Genomic DNA, 26,496 nt, shown 5'->3' on the forward strand with positions numbered 1-26,496 from the left:
CTGACATGGTAAAGGAGTTCTGATGTCCAGCTATTTTGGTGGAAAGTATGAAGAGCATGTGTCAGATGTTGTGAAATCTGGTGGTCGGCTTTGTGAAAAGTGTCGGGCATATTCAATTACAGGCTTCAGAAGTGAAGAGGAAAGCGATGGAAAAATAAATTATTTTTTTGGAAACATTAAGCTTGAGAGAAAAGGGAAGATATATGAGTGATAGGCTAAGTATTGCAACATGGCAGTGCTGTTCTCATATTGAATAGAATCCTATTAGTAACATTGCATTGCTCTTCTTGCAATGAATAGAATTCGATTAGTGCTCTGGCTGGCTTCTTTTACTAGGCATTGAAGGCATCAGAATAGCCAATCTAATCAGTGTTTGAGAAGGCCAACAGCACGCCAAACCTCTATAGTGGGAGAAGTGATTGCAGTCAAGCACTTCAGTAAAAGTGAATCTCCCAGAGGTCAAGGTGTTTGAGATGAATTAAGATGTTATCTCTGTTGCAATGCATTGTACAATATGTCAAGAGGCAGATGCTGTAGCATAACAGAGTATTTAGCCAACTATCTCCCTGTCAAAGGGATGTGCCCACGTGTGATGGTAGCTATTACCATAGTTAATTTGAATCCGGGTATATTAGTTGTCAGTGTTCAAAGGCTGGGGTGAGGTATTTCTCCTTCTAGGGCTATTGTCTAAGCAGACAGCTCAAGTGGAGAAAAAACCTGAGTGACCTGAGTTCACATTTCAAGGGTCTTTTTCAGTACATCTGTGAAGGCTTCATGGATTACTGTGGATATTACTCCACGTTTTCCAATAAATTATGTGGGTGGAGACCTAATCAAATGACTTAAAGAAGACCGTGTGGTCTCCAGCTGTGTGGATACAATAATTAATTGCACTGTACCTACATTTCTAGCTGTAATTCATTAAGGAAGGTTTTATCATGAAATCTCAATACTGCACTGAAAACCTTTAGATAAGATGAACTGAAGTATTTTATTAGGAAAAAAAAATGACTTTCAGATATTTTGCTTCAGCAGACGACTTCAGGGCAACTTTCTCAACTATAGTCTCCTAGAAGAAGAAGAAGAAAAATTATATCTTTTTGACAAGCTTGTAACCAAGTAAAAATATAGCAGTTACATAATCAACTGTAAAACCTTGCCCTACAAAAAGTAACTACCTAACCTTGGTTTTATGTCCTCCAGCTAGTCTGTACGGGTTCCATTATCCAAGAGGAATATACCAGCCACCGTTAGAGCACGATTTCATGATGTAGCTAATCACCCTTAGCTGATCAAACTGGAGCTCTCTTCATCTGTATATTACCCAGCACCTTCAAGATGTTTCGTATTAAAACTTACTCGTACTATAGCTAATTCATCACTTACAACTACTGTATACTGCCCAGTTATACAAGCATATGGCATTAGTTCTACTTGAAAGAGTTTGGAAGTCCTTCGGGACAACATGGAGGCCTGCTTTTTTCATTCACTTTCTCAAGGAACTTGTTCTTTGTGTTGTAATCCCAAGCCAGCCAGCTGCTCTGCTCATTGCCTCTCATCCCTGTGCATTGTGGAGAGACAGGAGGCTGAGAGGGGGCTGGCCAGTTTTAATCTATCTAGCACAGAGCTGTCCTCCCTCACCCGATTTTGACAGAAATGTTCTATAAATAAGCCGGGCCGTTTGTCCCAGTTGGCAACAGCGCAGCGGCGAAAGAAACGGTGCAAGCAAGAGGGGATCTGCAGAACTGGGCCAACAAACTGGGGCACAATTTTTATTTTTTAGTTTGCAGATGGCACGTGAAAGACTAAGTGTCTAATGTCCATCTTACAAGAACTGTCCTTTGGATCATTATAATGAAAATGAAAAAAATGCCTTTCCTGAGACATCAGCTCATGGTGCTTTGCAATACATTAGTCAACAGAGACATGGATGCAAAAGATTAACGAGAACTGAAAGCTATAGAATCAAAGTGAGTTTTAAAACAAGGTTTTAAAAACCTTGGAAGATCTGATCTGACTTGGAAGATCTGATTTGGAAGATCTGATCTGAGCAAAAAGATTATTTCTTGGAGCAACAGAACAGAAAGCATAGTCTTCCAGTGTTTGGAGCCTCATTTTGGGAACTGAAAGAAGGTCAGAGTCCAGAGAGGGCAAACACAGGAAATTAACAGTTCACTGATGTACTCAGGATCCAAACCATTCAAGCCTTTAAAGGAGAGAGCAGAACTATTTTTTTTTTTATTCTCAAGGAGGCAGTGCAAGGAAGCTAGATTAATTTAATTTAATTCTTAGTTAAAATCCACACCGCTAAGTTCTAAACATGTAAGGAACATGTGGGGATATGGTAGTAAGTGCAGCAATGTCATAGTCATGCCTGAAAAGGCAAAATCATTGAGCGTGATGCGACTGGATATGAGCGATGGTACAGGATTGAAAAAAGACAAAGTTTCATCATTGTGAACAACATGGATCAAAGATGACACCAAAATGTATGAGTATGAGTTTTGGAGCTGATACAGGATCCATGAATCATGAGGTTCACACGTTAGCTGAGTTGATAAGGATTGCTCTTCAGCATAACTTTGATCTTGTTAGAGTTCAGATGCAAACATATTTGTAGTCTACATGTTGTAATGTCATCTAAGCAGTGTAACAAGTGCCTGATAAATGTCAAGTTTCATGCAAACATAATTGTGAATGTCATTGGCTTAGAAATGAAAGCTTGTTCCATATCTAACAAATAATCTGACCCAGTAGTAACATATAGATACAAAAAAGAATGGGACCAAGATCTGGACCTTGTTGAACACCATTTATGGCTAACTTTGTGGAGAAGCTTCAGTGTCTTGATTTGAACAAATTCTTTTCTTTCAGTTTGATGAGATTTAAACCACAACAAAGTAGTTCCAGTAATGCCAGCAATCCTTTCTAATCTGTTCAGCAAGACAGTATGATAAACATTTTCAAAGGCAGCACTGGATGAATAAACACAGTGGATACAAATCCAGATTCAGTAGTCATCAGCTGCTCGGATTAGTCATCAGATCATTACTAACCCTAACAGGAGCTGTTTCTGTACTGTGCAAGTTAGATATCGTCTGAAAATTACTGTGAAGGCTGTCGCTTAAATTCTAACTTTTTAACTGAGGGACAATAATTTTTTTAAGGGCTGAGGAAACAATTCAAGATACATTGCAATGGGACACAGAACTGAAAAATATGAACACAGCAAGGTAGTGGGAATAGGATCCGAAGAATGTATGATTTTAAGCGATACGTTTAAGGAGAGACATCATGCATCTCTGTAAGGTGAAATGCACTAAGTTTGAGAGTACATAAATCAATCTCATGAGTGAAATTACAAGATGTAGCCTGACTCCAAATTTTTCTCAATTTTAGATTGAATAAAAGCTCAGAAAAATGATTGTACTGAAACAGACTCTACTAAAGTGCTGTTTATAAAAGGGTTAAAAGAGATAATGATTGTGAAAAAATTTAGCAGGACTACACTTCCCTCCTCCATTGAGCATCTCTAAAAAATGATGAATCAACCTATTTCCATAGGATTGTCAGTGAAGCTTGAAAGAAAGTAGATGAACTGGAAGGCCTGTGACCCTCCATCTATCTTGATATTCATACCTGTGAGATTTCATGATGCAGAGTGTGACTTGACTTGGAAGTTAGACCTGTTAACATGGTGTAAGATACACAGTGTAAAATGCCACGAAGGGTGGACTTATAAAGCATGCAGTCCTCAAGTCTAGTTGAAAACTTAAGATGAATTTGGGAAGAAAATCTGAATTAAAGGGGAACTGCAGTCCCAATTTTTTCAGACTGCTTCTTAAATCTCGGTAACAGAATAAATTAATTTACGGTAAATAAAAAATTGACAAATTTCGAATTAAGCACAAAATCGTGAACTTTGTGAAATACTGTAAGTCACCGCTTTGTTGCAAACCCCTGCTCTCGCCAGGCGAGAGTTCCCACAAATTGTGACGTGATGCTCTCTAGTCCTTCCTGCTCACCAGTCACTGTAATGACTAATATAGTGCAGTGTAGGAGCAAATTAAGAACACTTTGTATAGCAGCTATTCTACCACAGAAAGTTTCCAATGTGATCTGCATGCAGAGTTAACAAGTAAGTTCCATCTATCAGCAAAACCGTCTGGAAGTCGAGAGCAATATTCCTACTGGATTAAAAGAAATGTATGTTTTGTTGCTTCGTTCTGAATCGCAGAATATGGTGCTGCGCATACCTGGAAATTTGATCTATTTTGTAAGGTAAATTGGAGGTTTTACAAGTTACTGTGTACATTTTAGTTTTATTGTGGTTTAAAATGCACTCATCGATGCCGATTCTTTCTTACTCTGAAATATAAAAATTGCGTTGCATTTCCCCTTTAATAAACCTGATGTTGTGAAACTTAACAGTGCACTTACATTTGTGAGGAGTTACCACCTCCTGATCAAAGGTTTGCAGGGGTTTTCTCCATGTGCTCTGGTTTCTTTTTCACAGACCAAAGACCTAATTAATTGGCTTACGGAAAAATCGTTCCTGGTGTGAGTGTACAGTATGTGTTTGTGTCTGTGTGTCTGCCCTGCCATGGACTGGTGTCCCATCCAGGGTGTATCCTGCCTCGTGCCCTTTTCTTGCATAAGATAGACTTTGGCTCCACCATAACCCAGTACTGGATAAAAAGAATAGAAAATGAATGTAATAATAATAGTGATAATCATAATGATAATAAACCTTTATTTTATATCGCGCCTTTAAAGAATGACAACAAAGCACTTTACAGAACAACAACAACAAATTCCCAAGATATGCACAATGAGAATACACAATGAGAGGAAACAGTAGATGGGCGTACTGAATACATTAGGGGCAAAGGGGTAAATAACACAACCAATTAAGTAAAAGCCCTTCTAAAGAAGAAGGTAGATGGATTTTTTCATATGAATTTCAGACTTCATGATAGCTCCAGTAGAAATTACAAATTTGGTTTTACAATCTGGACAACTATGGTAGAGGCGTCTGTTTAAATGTAGCACCGATGCCAGCCAAATAAATGTGCTCAGTAGATATTTGCGGTTATTTTCATCCATCCGTTTTCTAACTGCTTCATTCAGTTTAGGGTCGTGGGGGAGCCGGATCCTGTCCTGGCAAGGAATGGACGTAAGTCAGGATGCACTCTGGAGACACGTCAGTCCATTCGTGGCACACACAGACACAAACACACTCACTCCAGGGCCACCTTTCCCAGAAGCCAATTGTGGGAAAGGAGGGAAGAAGGGAATTGTGGGAAGAAACTGGAGCACCCGGAAGGAAATCCATGCGAACACAGGGAGAATATACGAACTTCACACAGATAGCAGCCCAGGGCCCCAGCGACTCCCGGCAGCAATGCTACCCACTGCGGCACCATTAGTTTTTAAAAAATGCTGAAGATTTCTTTATGGATTAAAAAAAGTTATTTCCCTGCATATTCCATTCTCTTTCTGGTTCTGCTGGTTTCGTTTATCAATTTATGGTAAAACCCGCAGACCCAAGCAATGTAAAATTAACAAAGTGAATCTATTTTTCTTTTACGGATGAAGAATTAAAAAGTGTGATAAATGAAGAACCGTTTGATTGTGGAACCTCTGACAAAGCCCAGCTTGCTGTTTTTCCATTGTTGAAGCACGAGTAATATAGTGCATTTTGAATAGGCTTTTGCAGGATGTCTTAGCGGTGTGTTAACTCATCTGGCCTCAGCAATGTATTTTCTTTTTGTTTAAGTTGATACAGCTGCAGATCAGGAAGTCTGATCGAAGCTTGTGTTTCTGTTTGTAATTCTTCTTTCGGAGTGCATATTTCCTATGCTAAAAATAACCCCAATATATGCCTCTGAATTCCTGTTGTTTTAAGGAGCTTTTCCATGTTCATGCTATATTTTTAGATGAATGGAAGGGAAAAACTGTGGCAACTTCCAGTTTGTGTTCCTTATTTATTATTGCAAGTGTTCAGATTGTTTGACTTTTCAGTAAGGGCTCCTATCATGGGAAATTATCGGAATGAGTCTGAACAAAACCTGAATGCGTTGTTTTTTTTTTTTTGCCACATCACAAATGGTGGTTTCTTTATTTGCAAATTAGGTGGAAAACAAATTCAAAGTTAGAAGATGGTCAGAGGTGTTTTAGAAGTCCCAGGCCTCAGGGTAGACTAGGTTACAGCAGTGATGCTCAAGAAAATTTTAGGTTGTCTCATAGAAGTAGCCTGGATATTGAGGGTTGGTTCAGAATGTTTCACATTGTCTTGAAGTAAAATAAGAGAAGAACAAGTTTTTTTTTTCCACTGCAGCTGCACTAAGTTGCTTTGATGGCATTTTCAAGTGTGGACAGAAACTTCAGTGTTTTTCTATTCTTAATGCATGGTTTTCCCATCTGACTACAGCTTTGTAACTTAATATATTGCCCTTACAGCTGCTCTTAAAATTGACTTAAACTTGGGATATCCTATTTCCATGTAAAGCCTCAATGTTTTTATAAAGGGAGAACAACTACAACATTATACTAATATTAGGATTCTTAATTTGCATTATTTACATCATGGTTCCTACCTGTACAATCTTCATGGTCTGTACACTTTCTTGAATTTGGCTTTCATAAACACACAAAAAGACAAAGCATTTTTTCCCAGGTGAACTCCTCTGATTGGTCATCTTGCCCTGTTCCAAGCCAGATTAAACATCTTAAAAGAAGTAACACAACAGACCCCAGGCCCTGTAGCTGTGAAGCATTGTTTCAGTTAGAAATCCCTTTTCTTCATTGTGCTTGTTTGCTTCTTCTTTTGCCAGCTGTGCACCGTTGAAGTGGTCTGTCTGGGGAAACAAGACCTCTTACACAGGCTTCACTGGGTTGCGTAACCTCTTAAACCCGCGAAAAAGCATTTTTCAGTACAGTGCAAAATAGATTCTGCACTGGGCCATTCTGTGGAGATGTAGAATATTCCTCCATTTATGCCATTCCAAGGCAATTATAGATTGTCCTATTATATGCTTCCTTTCTTTTCAGTCATTTACCTTGTCTCCTGTCTCCAAACTATAAAATTGTAGTTTGTCGTCAGAGTACATTTAAGCTCTGCAGTGTTTCTTGTAAGATAAACACAGAGTAGTGGCTGGCTGATATAAATTAGATTAGCGCTGCTAACAGGTTTCCTACAGCCAGCCACAACTTGTGTGTATGTGTTTGAGTGTGAATATACATACTGTATGTGTATGCGTGTATGCGTTAGTGTGTGTGCAACTTTGTGGCTGGTGGATGTCTGTGTTTGTAGTAGAATGTAGTGTTCTTAGGTTTTCAGCCGAGTCCAAGAGCACAGTGTATGACAGCCAAACTTTTTGTCTAATTACCATCTGTGGAAATCTTCAAGTGTGACTTGTAAAAAAGCACAAAGCACATGAAAACTTGAAAATATCAAATACCCGTTCAAATGTTAAGAAACACCATGTTTCAGCTGTTGGGCCATCTTCAGGAGTCACACCTGACCTTTTAGATATTCACACTCAAGGCTCAGCAACCGAAACATCATGTTTCCTCTTTCTACTTTTTTTACCTTTCAGCGTGGAATTAACTTTTACTTGTTTCCAGGTAGAAAAGAAAAGCAGCTTTTTTTCAGTGCAAAACACATGAACACACTATATTCTCTCCCATTTGTTAGAGGAAAGCAGTGCGAAGCTGTACATGTTAAAATAGTGACAGTTTATTTAAAGGGACGACCAACAGTGGAATGGCACTTAGGAATATTTGTTACATTTTTCTATTTATTGTCATTTTATTTATGCAAATTTTCAATGTTTCTCTTTTAAATAAAAAATATATTTCTCGTGTATCTATGCTTATGTCATTTTGTTAATGGCCCCTTTGTTTTCAGTTTTTCTAAGGAGATGGGCACCTGTATGGAAGATTAGCAGAGATAATCATTTGAAGGTGCTTTGTTTGTGAAGTACCAGCTAGTTTCCTGTACTTTTTGTACATTTCCCTTTACATTGATGAGATCTCCTGATTTTTTGTAATTGTGTGAACCTACTGTACAAAGTTTTTTACAAGATACACACAAAAATATTGCTTGAAAAAGGTTTACAGAACTGGATTTTTTTTTCAGACTAGTATCAAGGAAGGAATACTACTGAAACAGACCAGCTCATTCCAGCGCTGGAAGAAGAGGTATTTTAAGCTGCGAGGAAGAACACTTTATTATGCCAAGGATGCCAAGGTAAGGTTTCTCCCTGTACTTCTGATACTCTAGCTGTTCTTATAAGCTTTATACTGTATATTATTGCAGACTGTTTTGCTTAGACTCTTCTGATAACAAAGCAGGTTGTACAACCTTTGGATTTAGATCAAAACATTTACCTAACTGCCAGGCTCAAATTGCAATCTACTGTAGATACTACTTGACAGCTGTTTGTTTACCAGAGGCTTCCTGCTTGTGTCCAATGGAAGTCGGTTTTCAAGTACTGTGCTTGGGGTTTTGTGATTAGAAGGCGAGGCCTGATGCTTCATGTACAGAGACACCTGTCGAAGCTCTGATGACAGTTAAACATGACTATATGTTTTGTATCATCTTGCCTCAGCAAGAGGTCTGCAAGTTAACTTCAGACCAATATGTAGCATCCATGGAGATGTAGCGCTTTCTCCATCTTTGCACTCATGGGCTAGATATCATTTTTACAGCAGCTTTTTTTGCTCTGTTAAAGGGGAACTACAGTCTCAATGTCTCAGACAAGATAGAAAATAAATTAATTGTAGGTATCAGAAAATTGGACAAATTCCAAATCAAGCACAAAATTGTGAACTTTGTGAACGTACTGTATGGTCGCCATGTTGTAGCAAACTGCTGGTCTCGCCACGATCAAGGGCGAGAGTTCGTATGAATGGTGACGTAAAACCAACCTTTTCTACTCACTGTAGGGATTAACGTACTGTAATGCGATGTATGAGTAAATAAGAAAAGCTGTGCCGCAGACACTTCACCGCAGAAATATTCCAACATGATCTGCATATGCAGAGTTAACAAGTAGTGTTTGTCAGCAAAACCGACTCAAGATCGAGAGCAATATTTCTATTGGATTACAAGAGATTTATACACAGGCCTTTTCTTACAGTGTATTAAGGCTTGCAACACGTTACCGGAAGTTATATTGCCTCATTCTGAATTTCAGACAATGTTCAGCAATATCGTACTGCGCATACCTGGAAAGTTTGTCTATTTATGTCTATAAACACAGTTTTTTTAGTTGCTTTGTACATTTTTACTTTCATCGTGGTGTGAAATGCACTCATCAATGCCAATTCTTTCTAACCCCAAAATATGAAAATAATTAATGATTTAGATGGCGAATGCAACTGCGAGTGCTGGTGTCTAGCGGCAGACCTAGCTCTTTGACTTGGGCTCTTAACCACATACACCAGCTTCAGCAATTCTCAGGTCACCGAATGGAGACATATAGTAGCTAGAGAACAGTGTAACACATTACCCCCCCCTCTGATGACAACTGGGGTTAACAGCAGCCTCTTAAAGAGTTGTAGCCCCCTCTGTCTCCAACGGACTGGTTAAACAGGGGACACCTCCTGTTTGCCAGGATTCTGTTTGCTTACTGCTGAAGAAGTCGGTCATTATGACATACAGTTGATTGCAGTGCAAAGGAAGTGTTGCAGGCATTGCTTTCAAAATCATTACTCATTCCTCTGCTGTAGCGGAGAATGAGAGAGGATCACCGAAAGCAGGATGCCAGGGTAAGCCCTCTGCTGTCAACATGTATTCATTTTCTTTTTGAAACCTATTAGATTGCATGCCATTAATGAAGAAGACCTCTCTGTAGTGACTCAGCACTGCAATGCTGCTGCTGACATTTTGTCTGTATTCTCCATGTCATATCTTTCTGGGAGCTGATCCACTTGCAAATGAAAGCAGTGTTATTGACTTGCCCAGCCCTGCCCTGCATCAGTTGAAACCCAGTTTAAAATACTGTTTCTTCAAACACGGCCTAAACTTTTTTACAGCTTCACTTGGACATGGGTGCACATTACTTCCAGTTACTTCTCCTAAACTCTTCAGTCAAAGCCCACATCTGTATTCTTAAATAAGCAAATACAATTTAAAAAAGGCAGCCACAATTGCTGGAAAGAACTAGTTACTGTTACGTCTTTCACAGAAAGCAATGTATTAGCCTGTCCTTGTAAGCAAGCTGTCAGAATTGCTGTTAGATACAGAATGATCTGCAAGTTCAAGCAATGCAACCAAAAGTTACAAATAAAATTTCTAAGAGAACATTCTCTCAGTCCTCTGTCTTTCCTAAATGTCTGTTTTGAAAATGTATCTGTTATTTATTTCGTTTCAGTTTATTTTCAGAGATTTCTTTGTAAACCTAGTCACACAGAAAATGTGATTAATCTTGAAATGGTGACCAAACTTCGTTAGATAATAACCACATGACACCACTCCTAGCAGTACAAATGTAATGTACTCATGTTTTGTGAAGCTCCTTTTCTCTGACCTCTTTCTATGGCTGGAGATAGTATCCTTTCTTCAGCGAGGAAACAAAACAAAATTAATGTGCCCCTGATTTTAAATTATTTTAGGTGCATTCAAATGGTTAAAAACTCATCTGTTATACGTAAACACAATATTTAACACTAGAAACACAACACATTAACCAGTGCACAAATCAGTGTTAATTAATCATTCTTATGGAGCTGAAATTAGCTAAAGAAAGCTGTAGGGGCCTGGGAATAGATAATGAGGAACGGCAAACATCTGGAAATTTACTAGTTACGTTTGTGTCATTGTTTTTTAAGAAGTCCCAAAGTTGCATTATTTAGTGACAATACCTCAACACACAGCAAATCCTGTTTCAGGATGCAAAACAAGTGAAACACGATTATTGTAGTAATGCATTAACATCTTTTAATTAAGCAGTGTTTTAAAAACTATCTCAGTGTATGCCAGAAACAGCTTTCAGCATGTTTACATTGGGCTAAAATAAGTATTTATCAGTGCTCACTATTTTCCAAAAAGTAAATATTAAATGAGCAAGGTGCCAAGCGACAGCTCACTGGAAACAGAGGTATGTGAAGTGTATATTATAGATCTCCCTACTGTAGGTGTAGCCTACAAGGAGAGAAGGTAATGGAAACCATAGCATTTTTTTTCATTAAAACAAAATCAGAAAGGCACTGGCTCTTTATATTGTATGTTACAGGAAAGAATTTGAGTTCTGTACTAATTCTGTTTGTAGTTGTTATCTGTATTATAGCTGCAATTGCTGCCTCAGTATGGAATCTGCCTTTTCAGTTCTCTTCATTGTGTACGTAACTAACATACTGTAGCTTAATAACATTACAAATTCTTAATTTATGTAACTCTTGCAAGGAATACAATGTTAAGCTTGAAGAAGCTGTGTCCTGTCTGTTGTGCACGTACTGTATTGGGCCTCTTTTCTCGTTGGCTCAGCAGTCAATGTATGACTTCAAAAGTGAGCAAATGCGCGACAAGGATTATCTGGCCTTTTCCTTTTGAACCCTTTCCCAATTCCCTGATCAGCAATGTGGAAGTACCAGCCAAATGTAAGTACACTGCCGAAATGCTACAGTAGTTCTGCCTGTGTTTGCTTACCCCCCACGTGCTTTTTTTTCTCATTTGCAGTCTCTCATTTTTGACGAAGTCGATCTGTCAGATGCCAGTGTTGCTGAATCAAGCACAAAAAATGTCAACAACAGCTTCACGGTAGGCTGCCACTAAGATAAATTACTTGACCATTTGGGCTAGAATGATAAAGGCGTGAAGGATTAAAAGGAAGCAGCTGTAAGAAGTTAGAGTGGGACTGTGCAGACTGGTAATGTTTATATGACTCTCTTTACCCAGCAGTCTATACTCACCTTGTACAGTGTAGAAAACAGTGTGAATGTCGTTCTCTACTGGGAGGTGGGAAGCACATAGCCACATAGTAGAAGGCAAAAAATAATAACTTTTGCATTGACTTGTGAATCTTCTGAATATCTGCCTTTATTTAGTTTAATATGATTTATTCAAGGATCTCAGCTGTTTTTATGTTGATGTTCAGAAAAAACACATCATTCTGTGCTTTATACTGTATTATTCATGCTTTATTTCTAACTTCTGACTACTGACAGATCTTATTATGTGTTTCTTTCAGAGTCACTGTTGTTGTTGTTTCACCTTAGAGAATTAGTTTCTGTGATATCTCACTATTCAAGAAATGATAACTTGTCAAACATTTACCACAGGAAGCAAGTCTGTGTCACTAAGGTTAAAAGAGCAGGAGTGAATCTCCAGATGTACTTTACCGGGCATGAAAGACAGGAGGTGAAGTGAGATTGCACTGGGATTATACAGCACATAAGCTTCTGTTATACCAGTTTAATGTTATAGGGTGATATTTAGAACATTCTTGTCATGAACAATATTTACTTCCGAAAGTGTTGTAACTGTGTAAATGTATAAAGAGCAAGTCTAGCAAGACAGACATAAAAAAGGATGTAGCATAGAAAGAAAAAGACTATTTTTGCACTCAAACTTTTTAGTTTTTGAATTTCAGTGGAATTTCATTTTATGTTGACGGTAGCAAAACGTAACTGACAGGCTGTGCGTCTATAGTAAGTCTCTGCTGCAGACACATCTGTTGTAACTTGATTGAGGTAGTTTACTTCGGCTTCTCCAGTTCAGTATAAAGCAGCCCAATTAGTCCTTCTTGGTAAAGTTTTCTGCTCAGCTTACCATGAGCTCTGAAATATGGAGTCTCTTGTGAAGAGCAACAGTAGACTGCCCTTTATGGTTTCTCCATAGGGTCTGACAAGATCTTACTATCTGGATCAGAGAACATCATATTATCCATGAGCACAGACCTTTTTATTCTGTCTGCTCCTAGCCCTGTACATTAGATGTGATGGTCTAGCCATATCAATACTTTTAGACTCTTGTCCTCAGGATGTATTTTTAGACAAAATTAAAGAATAGTACCTTTATTGATTTAAAAATAAAATTCACAATTTATCGTATTCTGACCTTGGGCTCATCCGATTTTTAAAATAAATATATTTATGACCGATGAGATGTGTCAGCACTTTAAACACTAAACACATGAATTTCACAAATAGAATGTTTTTGTTCCTCTTCTGTAATGAATGTGTAAGTTTGCCTTTTGGAATTGTACCATATAAGACAATAATTCAAAACAGCTACTAAAAAATGCAAAGCTTTCAAAATTTCACAGTCTGTTAGCTTTAACATGTATTTATTAATGCATGCGTGTCCACATTTGTTACTGTAAAGCACTTCCATAGCTCGAGCAAGCTAAATGCAGTGATTAACTTTAATGGTTCTGCCTTGTTATTGAGGGTTGTGAAACTACAGTAATTTGTGACTGCTTGTAATTAACTTACACTCATTTAGAAAATTAATGACACAACATGTTGATCCAAAGCGACTCGTCTTTACTGAAGATTGTTTTCAGAATTTAGTTGAATACTGTGTATGAAACTGGCAAACGATATTTATGCGGTGCATGTACAGTAGCTTGTTAGTTATAATTGAATGAATGTGAAGATGAATGCCTAGTGTATCTCGCTTCGCTCCAGAAAAAGAGCAGCTTTCAGTAGCTGCAGATGAGTTCGCAATTTGATGTCCAGGTTTGACACCAGGGTAGTTCTATGTTAGTGCAGTGCTGACCTGGAGCAGGTCCTGGGAGCAAGTGCAACAAGGAACACCGAGTGATGTTTTACAAAACAGTGCCACGACTCAGGTTAATGTATAGGTGAGGGGTTTGTGCTTATTAAAACATCCCCTCAAGTCTCTGGAGTTCTTCTTGCCTCTGCAGACATGGAGCCTCTTCCACCCACTGTAAGTGATTGTTCTAGGCTGAGTCCCTCCAACCCTACAAGCATAGAGACAATCCTGTGTGCCTCTGGTCCATTGTTAACTTTCATAGTCTTGTAACAATTGTACACTGGCAGTGTAATTTAGCCTTTTCTCACAGATCAGACAGGCCCTGTATAGACCCTTTCTCTTTTCATTGCTGTTGATATTGCCATTGATATTTGCATTCTAGCTAAAATATTACAAACACATCACAGCAAAATTCATAGTCATTTTTATTATTGCTTAGTCCTATAAAGCAAACAGGCTTACATTTTTGAAGTCACAAATGTACCGGGACCTACATAATTATAATTAATGTCAACATCAATAATAGTAACTTGCTAGCAGTCATTTATTTTCATGTTGCTGATCTATCCCCTAAGAGTGGTGTATTAACTATACAGTTACAGTTGCAATTCTCAAAAGCTCAGTAGGTAAGAGATGCAAAATTAATGACAAGCCTGTGTTTATATATTGTAATTTTTATCGTTTGAGAACACAGGTAAATTTAATTCTGGCATGCTCCTGGCACATCCAGAGAAAATATTTAAGAAGAAATGTCTATTTGTTGTTTCCTTCCACATGTTGTGGAGTCTAATAATATAAGAGATGACAAAAACAGCTCGGTGTAGTGGACACTGGGCATGCCAGCTGTCTTAAAAGAGATGGGTTATTTCCTGGACTGCTAAATTAAGACATTGAAGTGCAGTAATAAAGCACTGAGGGGATTCTGACTCTATATATAGTAACTGTCCTTTTTGTTTGAGTGAGCATAGCTTGAAATGTTTAGCGTGGGCATTGACTCTTGTCAGCTGTGCAGGGACTAGAGCTGTGTTCACCCACTGTGAATCTCCTCATGCATAGGGTGGTGAAGACGGCGTTATTGATCTATGAGCACACTGCTCATACACTACAAACCACCCCAGGAAAACATAATATACTGTAGATGCTCATGTCAGTTTACTATTGCTACCACCAGACCTCACTGCACGTCTGTAGCCATAGCAACTGCTGTGTACCTCCTACCTCTTACTGAAGAGAAAAAAGCATAGAAAGCAAAACATTTTCTTGCCCTCAAACTTACTTTGGGAATTTAAGCAGAATTTTATCTTTAGATGAGGCTGGCATAGCGCAGTGCCCTAACCTTTACCCTCAAAACTGACGGACTGTGTGTTCGAATCCCTGCTGCAGACACTGCTGTTGTACCGTGAGTGAGGTTCTTTACCCTAGTGGCTCCGGTCCTCCCAGCTGTGACCAGTGGTGCGCCGGACATTCTGAATGTTCTGAAGGCTCTCAGGTCCTGTCTTGGCCTAATGCTGCGACACAAATCCCCCTTTGCTAATCCAAGATTTGATACAGATTGAAAGGATATCCTGAACTTGTCTTTAGGTGTCTGATGATTTGGTGGCCAAAAACTACTTTTATTGTTGCATTTGAAATGTGTTGAATGTATTGTCATGGCTTGTGTATCTCATTTTCAGTACGCAAAGTACGTCACAACATTGGGCTTAGTATTAACGATAGTCATTGAAAGTACCTAAGGAGACGTCATGCCAACCAGTTGTTTTTGAAGGAGAAATCAGTAAAATTGTATACAATACATATGTTTAGAACAAACACCTGGTTCACAACAATATCCAGCTGATTCTGTTGGGTTTGAAAAAGTAAAGCAAGAAAAGGGCTCTAAACACATCTCACCAAGACGTGGTTTCTTTCGTGTCACAATTATCAGGAGTTAATGTCAGCACTGAGTCTGCGCTCTGGCACTTAGCCACAGTTCCTGAAATTACGTGCAAATGATATAACACTTGACAGCCAGGCTAGATTCTGCATCCCTGGGCTACTGTAGAACGTTTATAGAGATATGCGCAAATAGGGTGGGATATGAAAAAATAAGACATTGATACGCAGGTAATGATATTTAATCAGGGGGACAGGGTAGGACATCCATCCATTTTCTAACCAATTTATCCAGTTCAGGATCGCAGGGGAGCCAGAGCCTTTTCTGGCAAGCAATGGGTGGAAGGCAGGATACACCCTGGTTGGAAGTCCAGTCCATCTCAGGGCACACACAGACACACACACACTCGTGCCAGGACCAATTTTCACTGAAGCCAATTAACATACCAGCATGTCTTTGGACTGGGGGAGGAAACCGGAACACCCAGTTTCTCACAAACTCTACACAGAAATTGCTGCAGGGGCTCAATCCAGCGCTACGAGGCAGCAATATTTGTGCCACTGTCCCACCCTGGTGTATGGCATTTTGAGTCCAATTTTGAAGTAAGATAATTGTGCTTATGGTTTACTGAAATGACATTTCAAAGTCAAAAGTGCAGACTTAATAAGAGATACCATTGGGAGGACACTGTGAAACTCATGCAACATGTTTTCAGTTAAGCATTGTAATGGAAATCATGCTGCGTTGGGTGATTATAAGTGGGCACATTGTGTAAGGAAGTAAAAAGCCTTGCATGTTATCCTGGCAAACTCCTTTTGCTTTTTTGATGAACAGTGTTGAAAATAGAGTCTGTGATGTATAGTACATGTCTCTATTACTCCCTGGTGCATTCATGGGTGCAGTAGTCATGTTTAACTACTTTTCCAAATTGTGGTAGAGCACAGAGAATGTTTGGTAAGAAACTGCTTATACTTAGTACATACATAAAAAGATTACATACAAGAGGAGACCTTGCAGCCTGACTAGTTTGGTAGTTAGTAGAGTTTTGATAGTAATTGCTCCAAGGAACAATTCCTTTGTGTTCACGCATCTTCTGCTTTGACTACTCTGCGTTTTTGTAATAGTTTCAAACAAAGTAATGTATTTTTATTCCTAAACAAAAACAACAATACCTTCTATATTTTTATGTTTATCCAGTGGTCTGCATAGAAAGGTACAGAATCACTTCCTTGCTTTAGCAGTGTAACAATGGGGATAATAGTTGTGGGCACCGTGCCTATCTCTGAATTTGAAATTAAATAAAATTGACTTGTCCCCAGGCGACTGTTCCCACTGTCTAAAGGCATAACATTGCGCACTGGCAACCTTCAGTACATACAACCATAGTTGGCATCCATCCCAGATAGAAGGAGTTTCTGTTCATTATATCCACGAGGACACTGGTCTCTGAGGTGTCAGCAAGCATTTATGTAGGAATGACCCTGCAAAGTACTTGTATGGGTAGTGAGAGATCTCTATGGGCTGGATTGAAGTACAGCCAGAAACCACATACCTTTTATTTCTACATATCCTCCTAAACTAATTATAAATATGTCATGTCATGTCATTTGCCAAAGCACTTTATAACACACAGTGTCGCGGGAAGCCGGAGCCTACCTGGCAAGCAATGAGCGCAGGGCAGGGTTCACCCTGGACATGGCGCCAGTCCATCGCAGGGCAAGTGCAAGCCAGTCATACATGGGGACAATCTGGAGGCCACGGTAAAGGCCGAGGGGGTAAATTTGGCCCGGACACCGGGATAACTCCCTACTCTTATCGAGAAATGCCCAGGGATCTTTACTGACCACTGAGAGTCAGAACTTTGGTTTAACGTCTCATCCAAAAGACGGCACACAGTGTCTCCGGCATTAGGAGACTGGGCCATTAGGACCCACACAGACCGCAGGGTGGGCGCCCCCCGCTGGTCCCACTAACACCACTTCCAGCAGCAGCCATAGCTTCCCAGGAGGTCTCCTATCCAGGTACTGACCAGGCTCAACCCTGCTTAGCTTCAGTGGGTAGCCAGTTGAGAGCTTAATTATAAATATAAAATACAAAATAACTGATTACATAAGTATTCATTCACTTCGAGTCAAAATACATGTCATTGTATTAGTATACTAATATACTACATAGCTGATTGTAGAATTCATAGTGAAAATATTTTCATATTGGAAATTTTGGTATACCTTCGACTGCAATACTGTAGGTACTTTCAGGGTGCAGTCTGTACTGTGCTCGTCTAACACTTTCTTTTCAGTCAAAAAGATCATGAATTGATTTATTATTTTAATAACTATTGTCACTTGAAGAAGACCCTACAGCTGAAACATTGTGTTTATTCTTTCCGTTTTCCAGGGTGGAATATACCTTGTTCTTTTGCAGCCAGCACCTGCTGACTATTTCCCCACTTGAACTAATTCATTTTGCTGTTTTAAACACATTCATTATAGCAGGTGGCTTTTCAGTAACAATGTTTTGTCACTACATCAGTCTGCAATGAAGCAGAGCCACCGTCAGCTAGAAACTTCTGCTATACTTAAGAAATGTCATTTCAGTATGAAGCCGGCTCTAATGGTCTAGTTCAACATATAAGGAGATTTTATTGCCAGAGTTACATGCTGAGCTCACAAGCTAGAGCTCACTGCTTCCTTCTATAATTTGATTAAGCCAAATAATGCTGAAACTCATTAACTCATTCAGCGTACATCTCTGAGCACAACAATGCAGAACATATTTAACTAAATGGGTTTGACTGTGTTTAACGCAGAATCATGGAAATCTGATGAAAAATGGCCAAGGTGTCCATCAGCACAATAATTGCAAAAAGGCAATGGTATCTGGCCAGTAAGCATGTGATGGTAGAAAATGTGAGCAAAGGGATTATTATGTTCAATTATGCAATACTTCATATTGTTCATAGAGCGATGGGGCAGATGATTTCCTAAACCATGGGTCAATATTGTGTTGTACAGTTAGTTGTTTTTGTGCTAGTAATTTTATAGTGTTACAAATTGTGGCCTGGGTCTGGGTCTGACACCATTTTTAATAAAAAAGAGTGTGTAAATAATTTAAATGAAATAAGATAAAGATTTAAAATCAGGTCCTGCTATCAGCTTTACTAGCAGGCAAATATATACATGTTTAAGGATAAAATACCCCTCTAGTTAGGGAATTTTGAGTGTATGGGTTCTATGTTCTTGGCACAGCATAGTTTCAGAGTAAAAAAACAACAAGCATCTCTCTTTTACAAAACTATGGACAAAAACACACAATTATTACATGCAGATTATAAATTTTGAATATTAACAGTAGGTGTGAGTACCTAGGAACAGCCTTTTATAGAGCACAGACCTCATTACCTGGGTCTCTCCATGAGTACCATCTGAAGAGATACCATTCATTTCAAGGGAAGATAAATTTTAGCAATGCAAGGCCTTATGCAGCATGAAAATGCTGTCTGTACTGACGGTAAATTGGAGAAAGAATATTTATCACTATACCTGGTTGGCAAAGTGGCAGAGCATGTAGCATTGCTGTAACACTGTGTTGAATTCCAAACCTGGGTTAGCTGGGGTGCTATCTGTGTGTAGTTTGTATGTTCTGTGTTCGCATTGTTTTCCTCCATCTCCCTACCCTGTTTAAATACATTAAAATAGTCCGAAAACGAATTAAATGAAAAAAATTCATTAAGATCAAGACAGAGCCTGTTTTTCTAAATTTTAAAATCCAGTCACTTCAGATCAGAATTACTTGCTGATTTTTCTGTCTGTCAATGAGAAAACTTGGAGTCTGTCATGTAAAAGTTGACAGATACCCCCACACCAGATGCTGCTTTGTCAGCAGAGGCAGAAAAAGAGAATTACGATCACAACCTTATTACTGAGCAAGACTCATAGGCCGATCATTCACCTCTCAGCTTATAATATCATCATCTATATCTGGGCAACTTTTGCACAGTCTCTGCCGTTTGTACTGCCCGTTCAAAGAAAGAGCTAAGGTTCAGTGCGTGTGGCACTGCACTTTCACTTCTTAGCTCTTTTTTGTCGGTGATTGAAAGGCTCAGAGGCTGTACTTGCTAACATGCCTCAAAACTATTTACCATTTTTTTAATTTAGGATGAATCAGTTCTCCATTTAACACGCTTGGGACTAGTCGGCTCCAGGCAGCTTGACAGAGTGTTCAAGACAAACGCTGTGCACACCCGATGTGAGCCAGGATGAATAGAATCACTTGGGTACCATAGACAGCTGAGCTGTCATTGTCTCAGTGATCTTCCCAACACCATTCATCTCCCATTGTCTCCCACTAAGTAATTCAGTCAATAAAATGGCTCCTTTGTCTCAGGCTGTACCTTCTGTTTGTACTGCAGGGAAAACAGAATTCTATGCAAAGACTTTGTAAACAAAACTGTTAAAAGTCATTTAAAAAATAACAGGGAAAGAAATTAAAAACTAACATTGAAAAAATAAAAGGATTATACAAAACAAGCTACACTTCTTGATCTGCTAAAATCATGACAAATTATTTTGAAAGTTTTTTTTTTACTTTAATAAATTGCATATAAATGGCTTACTGGGTGTTAAAGAATTAAAGACAGAAGTGCAATTAATAAGCATTTAGAAGAATTTGATAAATATCTTGTTGGAATAAGTGTGTAGAGTAATGTATTCTTATGGAGAATTACTTTCTAATTTACACATTTTTTAAATACACAGATGTTTCAGGAACACATGCTAATTAAATTGAGAACTACCTGTATAATCTCACAAATAACTTTGGGCTCAAAAGATCTAGAGAGTGGTTGGCAAGCTTACTTTTGAGATCCATAGACATTTTATTTCCTCTTTGATAACATTCAGTAGAATTAGGTGGCAAACTATATGCTTTCTCCTCTTATTCTTCTCTCATTTAATTGTGCATATTTGTTGGCAGCAGTGCCACCTTCCCACAACAATTACAGCTTTCATGCTTTCTGTGTTGATTCTTGTGTGGCGATAGCATGGTTTGTCCATTGTTAGGGGGACAAGACATGTTACTGTAGATGTCACAATTTCCTGGACAACTGGGGATTGTTTCAGGCATCAGTCTTTTTAAAACATCTTATTTTGATATTGCGGACCTTGTAATTTGCATGCTCTCCACCCTGTTTTTGTTCATTTTTTTTTGGGGGGGTGGGGTGGCGGCGTACTTTCACAATCGGATATGAAGGCGCTGTGGCAACCACTCAGTTTATTATTGTTTTACTTAACCTACCAACTCATCATTACGTTGCAGTTTGTCAGAAGGACTTTTGCAAAATGTTCCACTGTTGATTAAACGGTCATAAGACATTATAGAGACCAATTGTCTTCTGTTTTCTGTTTTTATTATTTTAACCTTTTTGTGTGACGTTATCATATAATATTCAGGATATGAATGTTGGCGTTCTGCATTATTAATTGAAGTTCCCGCCCCAGCTCTCGAAGATAAAAAGGATATCGGTGGCTTGCAACAATGGGGTAACAGTCAAAAAATAGGATGGACAATGTAAAATGAAAATATTTTATCGCTCCGGGTTTGGGTTTCATGGTAGCAGCTTAATAACAAAAGCCAGCACTAGTTTTTAATCGCTAGCGGAGACATTTGCATGCACTAAGCACCCCTGTCGATCACCACTGCACCCATACGGACGCGCACAAAAGAGCACTCTCAAAAGGACAGGATGGGTCTGTGTGCGTTTGCATTCTTTGTCAGGTGTAAGTGGCCGAACAGAAACCATACCTTCTGACGGCTGTTGTGGATTTTGTATAGATTGGGTGCTCCTACTGACGATAGCCAGCAGGCAGCACAGGAAGAGAGGATGGAGGGGTTCAATTTATATGTGGAGCTGTGAGTTTAAAGAGCACGGCAGTCCCCATTTTGAAGCTCAGTGCCCTTCCAGAGCAGTGCAGTGAAAAAGGGAATCCTCGCAGTGAGGTCACACCAGGAATAAACAAGATGGAGGGGGGCGGAGGGGGCAGGGGAATGAGAAAGAGGGTTTCTTTGCTGACATCACCTCAGGAGCTCGTCAGCTCCAGGCTCGAAGTGCCCCAGCACTGCCTTCCTCCGAGCAGAAATCGAGGGAGCGCGCAGGGGAGCGAGAGCAAGCCGTTCTGTTTGAATGACTTCTCTCTGCTTCATTTGACGAATAGTCCTAGGAAAACATTTAGAGGTAATGAAGCATCCGTTTGGCTCCTAACTAATGACAAAAGAGGTCACGTCTTTGCATAAGCTGTTTAATATCAGAGGAAAAGTGGCCAAATGTTAAGACTGAATCTTTTTATCATGGAGTTTGGGTCAGAGAGGAAGGCCAAGGGGGTTGTCATTTTTATTTCCTTTAAATGTCTGCATTTTAGTTAACAAATTTGATTAAGAGATTCAAAAGGAATGATTATAATTGGATATCTGCCTTGTGCTGGAGAGAAAGGGAAAGCTAATGGGAGCTGGGAGGGATAAGGTAGCGCACAGCTCCATGTGACTGCTGGAATCGGATGCGGTGGTTTTGTCTTTGCCGTGCCGGAGGAGCAAAATCTGCAGTCTAATGTAACGGAGGGATGAGAGCCTTGTGGTGTGTAGTGTGCGGCAGAGATAGAGGAAGGATCTAGAGCTAGGAGAAGGCTGGTAAGTATACTAATCAGGAATTGCTGCTTGCGAATCACAATGTCCAAGAGCTGGGAAGAATTGCTTTGTTTGAAGATTTTGTACTTATTTCTTCATTTTGCATATGAAAAGGAACTATTAGCTGTGCTTAGACTAAGAAGCTTAAGCCACAATTGTCCAAATTTGCTCATTTGCTCTTATCTGTATCTTATAGTTTGTTTTTTTCTCCCACCTTGTTTCTTCTGCATGAAATCTTTTCTTTAAGGTTGCTGAAGGTTCATGGAGATTGTCTTTTGTTCATTTTTGGATACTTACAGTCGCACTCCTAGTTGCACGTGAGACAGCAGCTGCACTCTTAATTTCTGTTTGCTATGCTTTGTGTTTGCATGACTCTCTCAGCAGCTTAACCCTTGAATAAAATACTGACATATTGAAGCGATCAGAAAGCACATTAATGTTTGCTGTGTGTAGCCGTGGGCTGTTTCGCTGTGCATGTTTATAGTGTAAAACCTAAACAGTTTCAAGCAGCGAAGGTGCTGTTCTTACACGCATCCAGGTCCTCTTACATAAAAGCATTAGGGGAGACAAACCAGTGTGTGATTGTGTTTGTTGTTAGCTGAGGATTGGACTGTTGTCACACTGGGGATGGGGGGTGGCAGTACAAAATGAAAATGCTTTCAAAAGTCACTGGAGAGTGACTCCACTGGCTGCATTCCTTGTAATTCGAAGCCGTGGGGACAGCCATGCGCGTGGTGGGTAATGAGACTGCTCCCGGCTCTGCAGAGGAGGGGGAGTCTCTTCCCTGTCACACAGCCTGGGAAGGGCAAGAGCTCCAGTAGAGATGCCTCAGGCCATCTGAGTCTGCGACAGCTTGTTGCCCAACTTCCAATTTAAACTGTGACAGCTTTTGCCCTTGAAAAAAAGCAGGCAGTTTCAGTGTTGCGCTCCTTATTACTTGTTCAATTAGTTTTTAAAAGTTTGTTTTTCAATTATTTTTTTTTCCAAGATCTCTGCCTTGTATAAGGTAAATATACTTTGATTTCTGTGATTTCCAGCTGCTGAGAGACGATGAATGTTCTAACCTTTTATAAACAGGTGGGGAGTTATCAAAGATTAAAGGGGATAATGTGTGTGGAGGCTTCAAAAAAAATGACCGCGTTGCTCTGATTTATAAAAAACAAATGGAGGAACATTCACATTGGGAGGTTTTGGGAGAGTTTATCCAGGACTTTGTAACCCTGTTTTCTTTCGGAACTCTGCTGTTGACTTGATTGTGTGCTTGGGTTCATGGTGAAACTGAAATGTACAATTTTAGTCAGTAGTGTGTCCTGGCATTTTGAGGGTTTCAAAGTTTCTAGATTCTGAAAATGTAAAGCATTCTCTACCATGATGGAACTGCCAATTGTGCTTTTTCTCCCCTTTGAACTTTAGCCCTTTTTTAAATAGATCTGTTGTATCAGGCAAAAGTATTGTCTCCCTCCTCTAGACACTAATAAATATTGTGTATTAAGCTGGGCAGCAGAGTAGCACAGGGGTTAGCATTGCTGTCTAGTAGCTCTGGGGCACTGGGATCAATTTCTGGGGTGCTGTCTGCATGGTGTTTGTATGTTCTTCCCATGTTTGCATACAGTAGGGTGCTCTGGGTGCTCCAGTATCCTCCTAAAGTCCAAAGGGATGCTGGTAGGTTAATTGGCTTCTGGGAAAAATTGGCCCTGGTTTGAGTGTGTGTTTGTGTCTGTGTCTGTCTGCCCTGCGATGGACTGGCACCCTCTCCCAGGTATACCTTGCCTTGCGCCCATTGCCTTCAACTTCCCCGAGACTCTGTATTGGATAAAGTGGTTAGAAAATGGATGGATGTTTATTAAACTGTGCTTGTGTAATATAATGTGTAATGATTCATTCTTAAAGACTATACAAGTCTCTTCCTCTGTCGATACAAATAAATATGTGTAATTTTTGCTGTATTACATGTGGGCAGGATTAAATATTTATATAATATTGTTTTAGATTCACGTCAGTGTTATTAAGTGACATATGTATTGTGTCAGTTCCTTTCTAAAAAATGAGTCCACAACCGAATCTTGGATTGCCATTCACAAACTAAAGCTCTCTCGTTTATTCCGTGTGTATCACACGAAAGGGCATGAGATAATTTCAGATTGCTTAACTCGCTTCCAGCAGAGGATGGAAAATCAGAATCCCTCTTAGTCTTCAGAGGATATACAGTATGTGTCTCATTGGACTTCAAAATCTTTCAAGTTAAAAGCTTATAACTGACGTGTTTAACAGTACCTAAGGTATTAATGTACTGAATCTGTGCATTATGTTAGAGCCAAAAGAAACCACAGCCTTTTAACATGTATTAGTGGTGGTCGAGTGCCGTTGAGTCGGTATCCACTCATGGCAACCCTATGGACAGTTCCACCATCACTATCCATAGAGTTTCCATGGCAGGATACGGAAGTAGATTGCCAGGCCTTTCTTCCACGCAGATAGTGCGAGTGTTGTTGCTGTTGTCACAGATACAGTATGTGACCCTCCGCTGCCAACACCGCCCCTTACTGCTGCTGCCCAGTATGGGTTATGACACAACCGACGTGGGACACGAACCCACTGCCCGGAGATTGTGAGTCTCATGCACTACCAGCAAAGCTAGTCAACATGTATTAGTACCAACCCCTAAAGTTATTTTTCATGTCTTATCTTTCTCTTGTGGACACCGAAATAAAGCTTTCACTTTCATACATCACTTTTTGTATTGATATCCTTTATATTAAGGAAATCCTGTCATCCATTGAGCAGATGTGCACTAAAAAATAATTCTCTGTAGCGTTTCAATTTGTCCATATCAATTTTACAGATTTACAGATCATCTCAACAGTTTGCTGAATATATTAGGTTCTATTTAATGTGATGTATTTTAAGGAGAGTATAAATGAGACAATTTATATGCATTGGAGGAAAATAATACATTTATTTAAAGAACTGAAATTCTTTAGAAATGTTTTTTTTTTAATAATTGCATTTAGGTATCCTTTATAGTTTTTTTTTTATTCTTAGTTCTAAATACTTTGTGAGATTTGTTTTTCTAAAGTGATAGTGTTTTACCACTCAACAGATATTGTACATGCGTGTACACTATAGGCACAGATGATGTGTATTCCCTACTGTAATAAAAACAGTTTAGCTACAAGTTATTGTCTCCAAGTGAAAAACATTTACAACTGCAGCACTTTGTTGTTAAAAAAACAGAATTTTCTTTGCATCCATAAACAGTTAAAAATACAATGACCAGTGATGTTTTGTGTTATGTTTCCAAGTTGGGGAGCATATGTAGTAGAATTGTGACATTCATAGTTCTTACTGAAATTCTTCTGGCAAGCAATATTATTCTTCTGTCTAGAAATATCTTCCTTATGACATATTTAACAGATATAACAAATATAACAAGAGGGTATACTTTAAATGTTGTTGTGCAAGTTGTCACATTCAATTACTTTGTTTAATGAACCAATTATCACAATCGTTGACAGAAATACCCTTCAATAGTTATGAACCCTTACCATCTTACTAAAATAAAACTGTAATTCTTTAATATTTCACCCTTTTTTTCTGTTTTGCAACAGAAGTGGTACTTCACCATTACTAGAATTATGAACCTAAACGACTTCCAAAATCCCAGAGGTGCCAGGCGCAGAAACTCCAAAAGCTGCAATGCATTGCCTAATTTGCTCAGTTTCCTTTGACTCTACCCACAGATTAATCAGTGATTTGAGGTTAGGGATTTAGATTATCCAGACGCACTTCTCAGAGCCTCTATATCATTTTGTTTTATTTTGCAGAACAGTGGGCATGAAAGGACTGTGAAGAGCAGTAAATTGAATGACAGCTGGTTGGCTTTCTGTTGCATATATTGTATAGCCCGCAGGGGCAATTTCCTTCAATATCTGAATAGCATAATGACGGTGAGACCCTGTCAGTAGCAAGCAGTTAGTGTCCGTCTTGAGGAGTAGGAGACGGACTTCTATGACTTGTGCTGGCCAGGGCTGTCCCAGAATTCTTTCCTATTGGACAGAGGAATGTGCAGGTCATTCCTAAACATCATTACTCCCCTATCTCGAAAAAGAGTAGGGGTGTAACCTCGGCTTCCTGGCCAAATTTCCCATTGGCCCTTACCAATCATGGCCTCCTAATAATCCCCATCTATGAATTGGCTTCATTACTCTGCTCTCCTGCG

General features: G+C 39.3%; 1 protein-coding gene across 8 annotated transcripts in view; it reads left to right on the plus strand.

Annotated features, from left to right (window-relative positions):
• The window catches only part of dgkh (diacylglycerol kinase, eta), a 102,708-nt gene that overhangs the window by 24,861 nt on the left and 51,351 nt on the right, over positions 1-26,496 (plus strand). For 6 of the 8 annotated variants that reach the window (XM_088602475.1, XM_088602484.1, XM_088602493.1 and 3 more), the window contains 2 exons: positions 8,144-8,254; positions 11,687-11,767. In XM_088602475.1, the coding sequence (XP_088458601.1) occupies positions 8,144-8,254; positions 11,687-11,767 (192 nt within the window). Of the gene's footprint in view, positions 1-8,143; positions 8,255-11,686; positions 11,768-21,203; positions 21,832-21,884; positions 22,281-26,496 lie in introns of those variants that run through there. The other 2 variants (XM_088602516.1, XM_088602507.1) reach the window with 2 other exon arrangements.

Source organism: Lepisosteus platostomus, chromosome 2, assembly GCF_059453375.1.
Source record: "Lepisosteus platostomus isolate fLepPlt1 chromosome 2, fLepPlt1.hap1, whole genome shotgun sequence".
Classification (NCBI taxonomy): domain Eukaryota; kingdom Metazoa; phylum Chordata; class Actinopteri; order Semionotiformes; family Lepisosteidae; genus Lepisosteus; species Lepisosteus platostomus.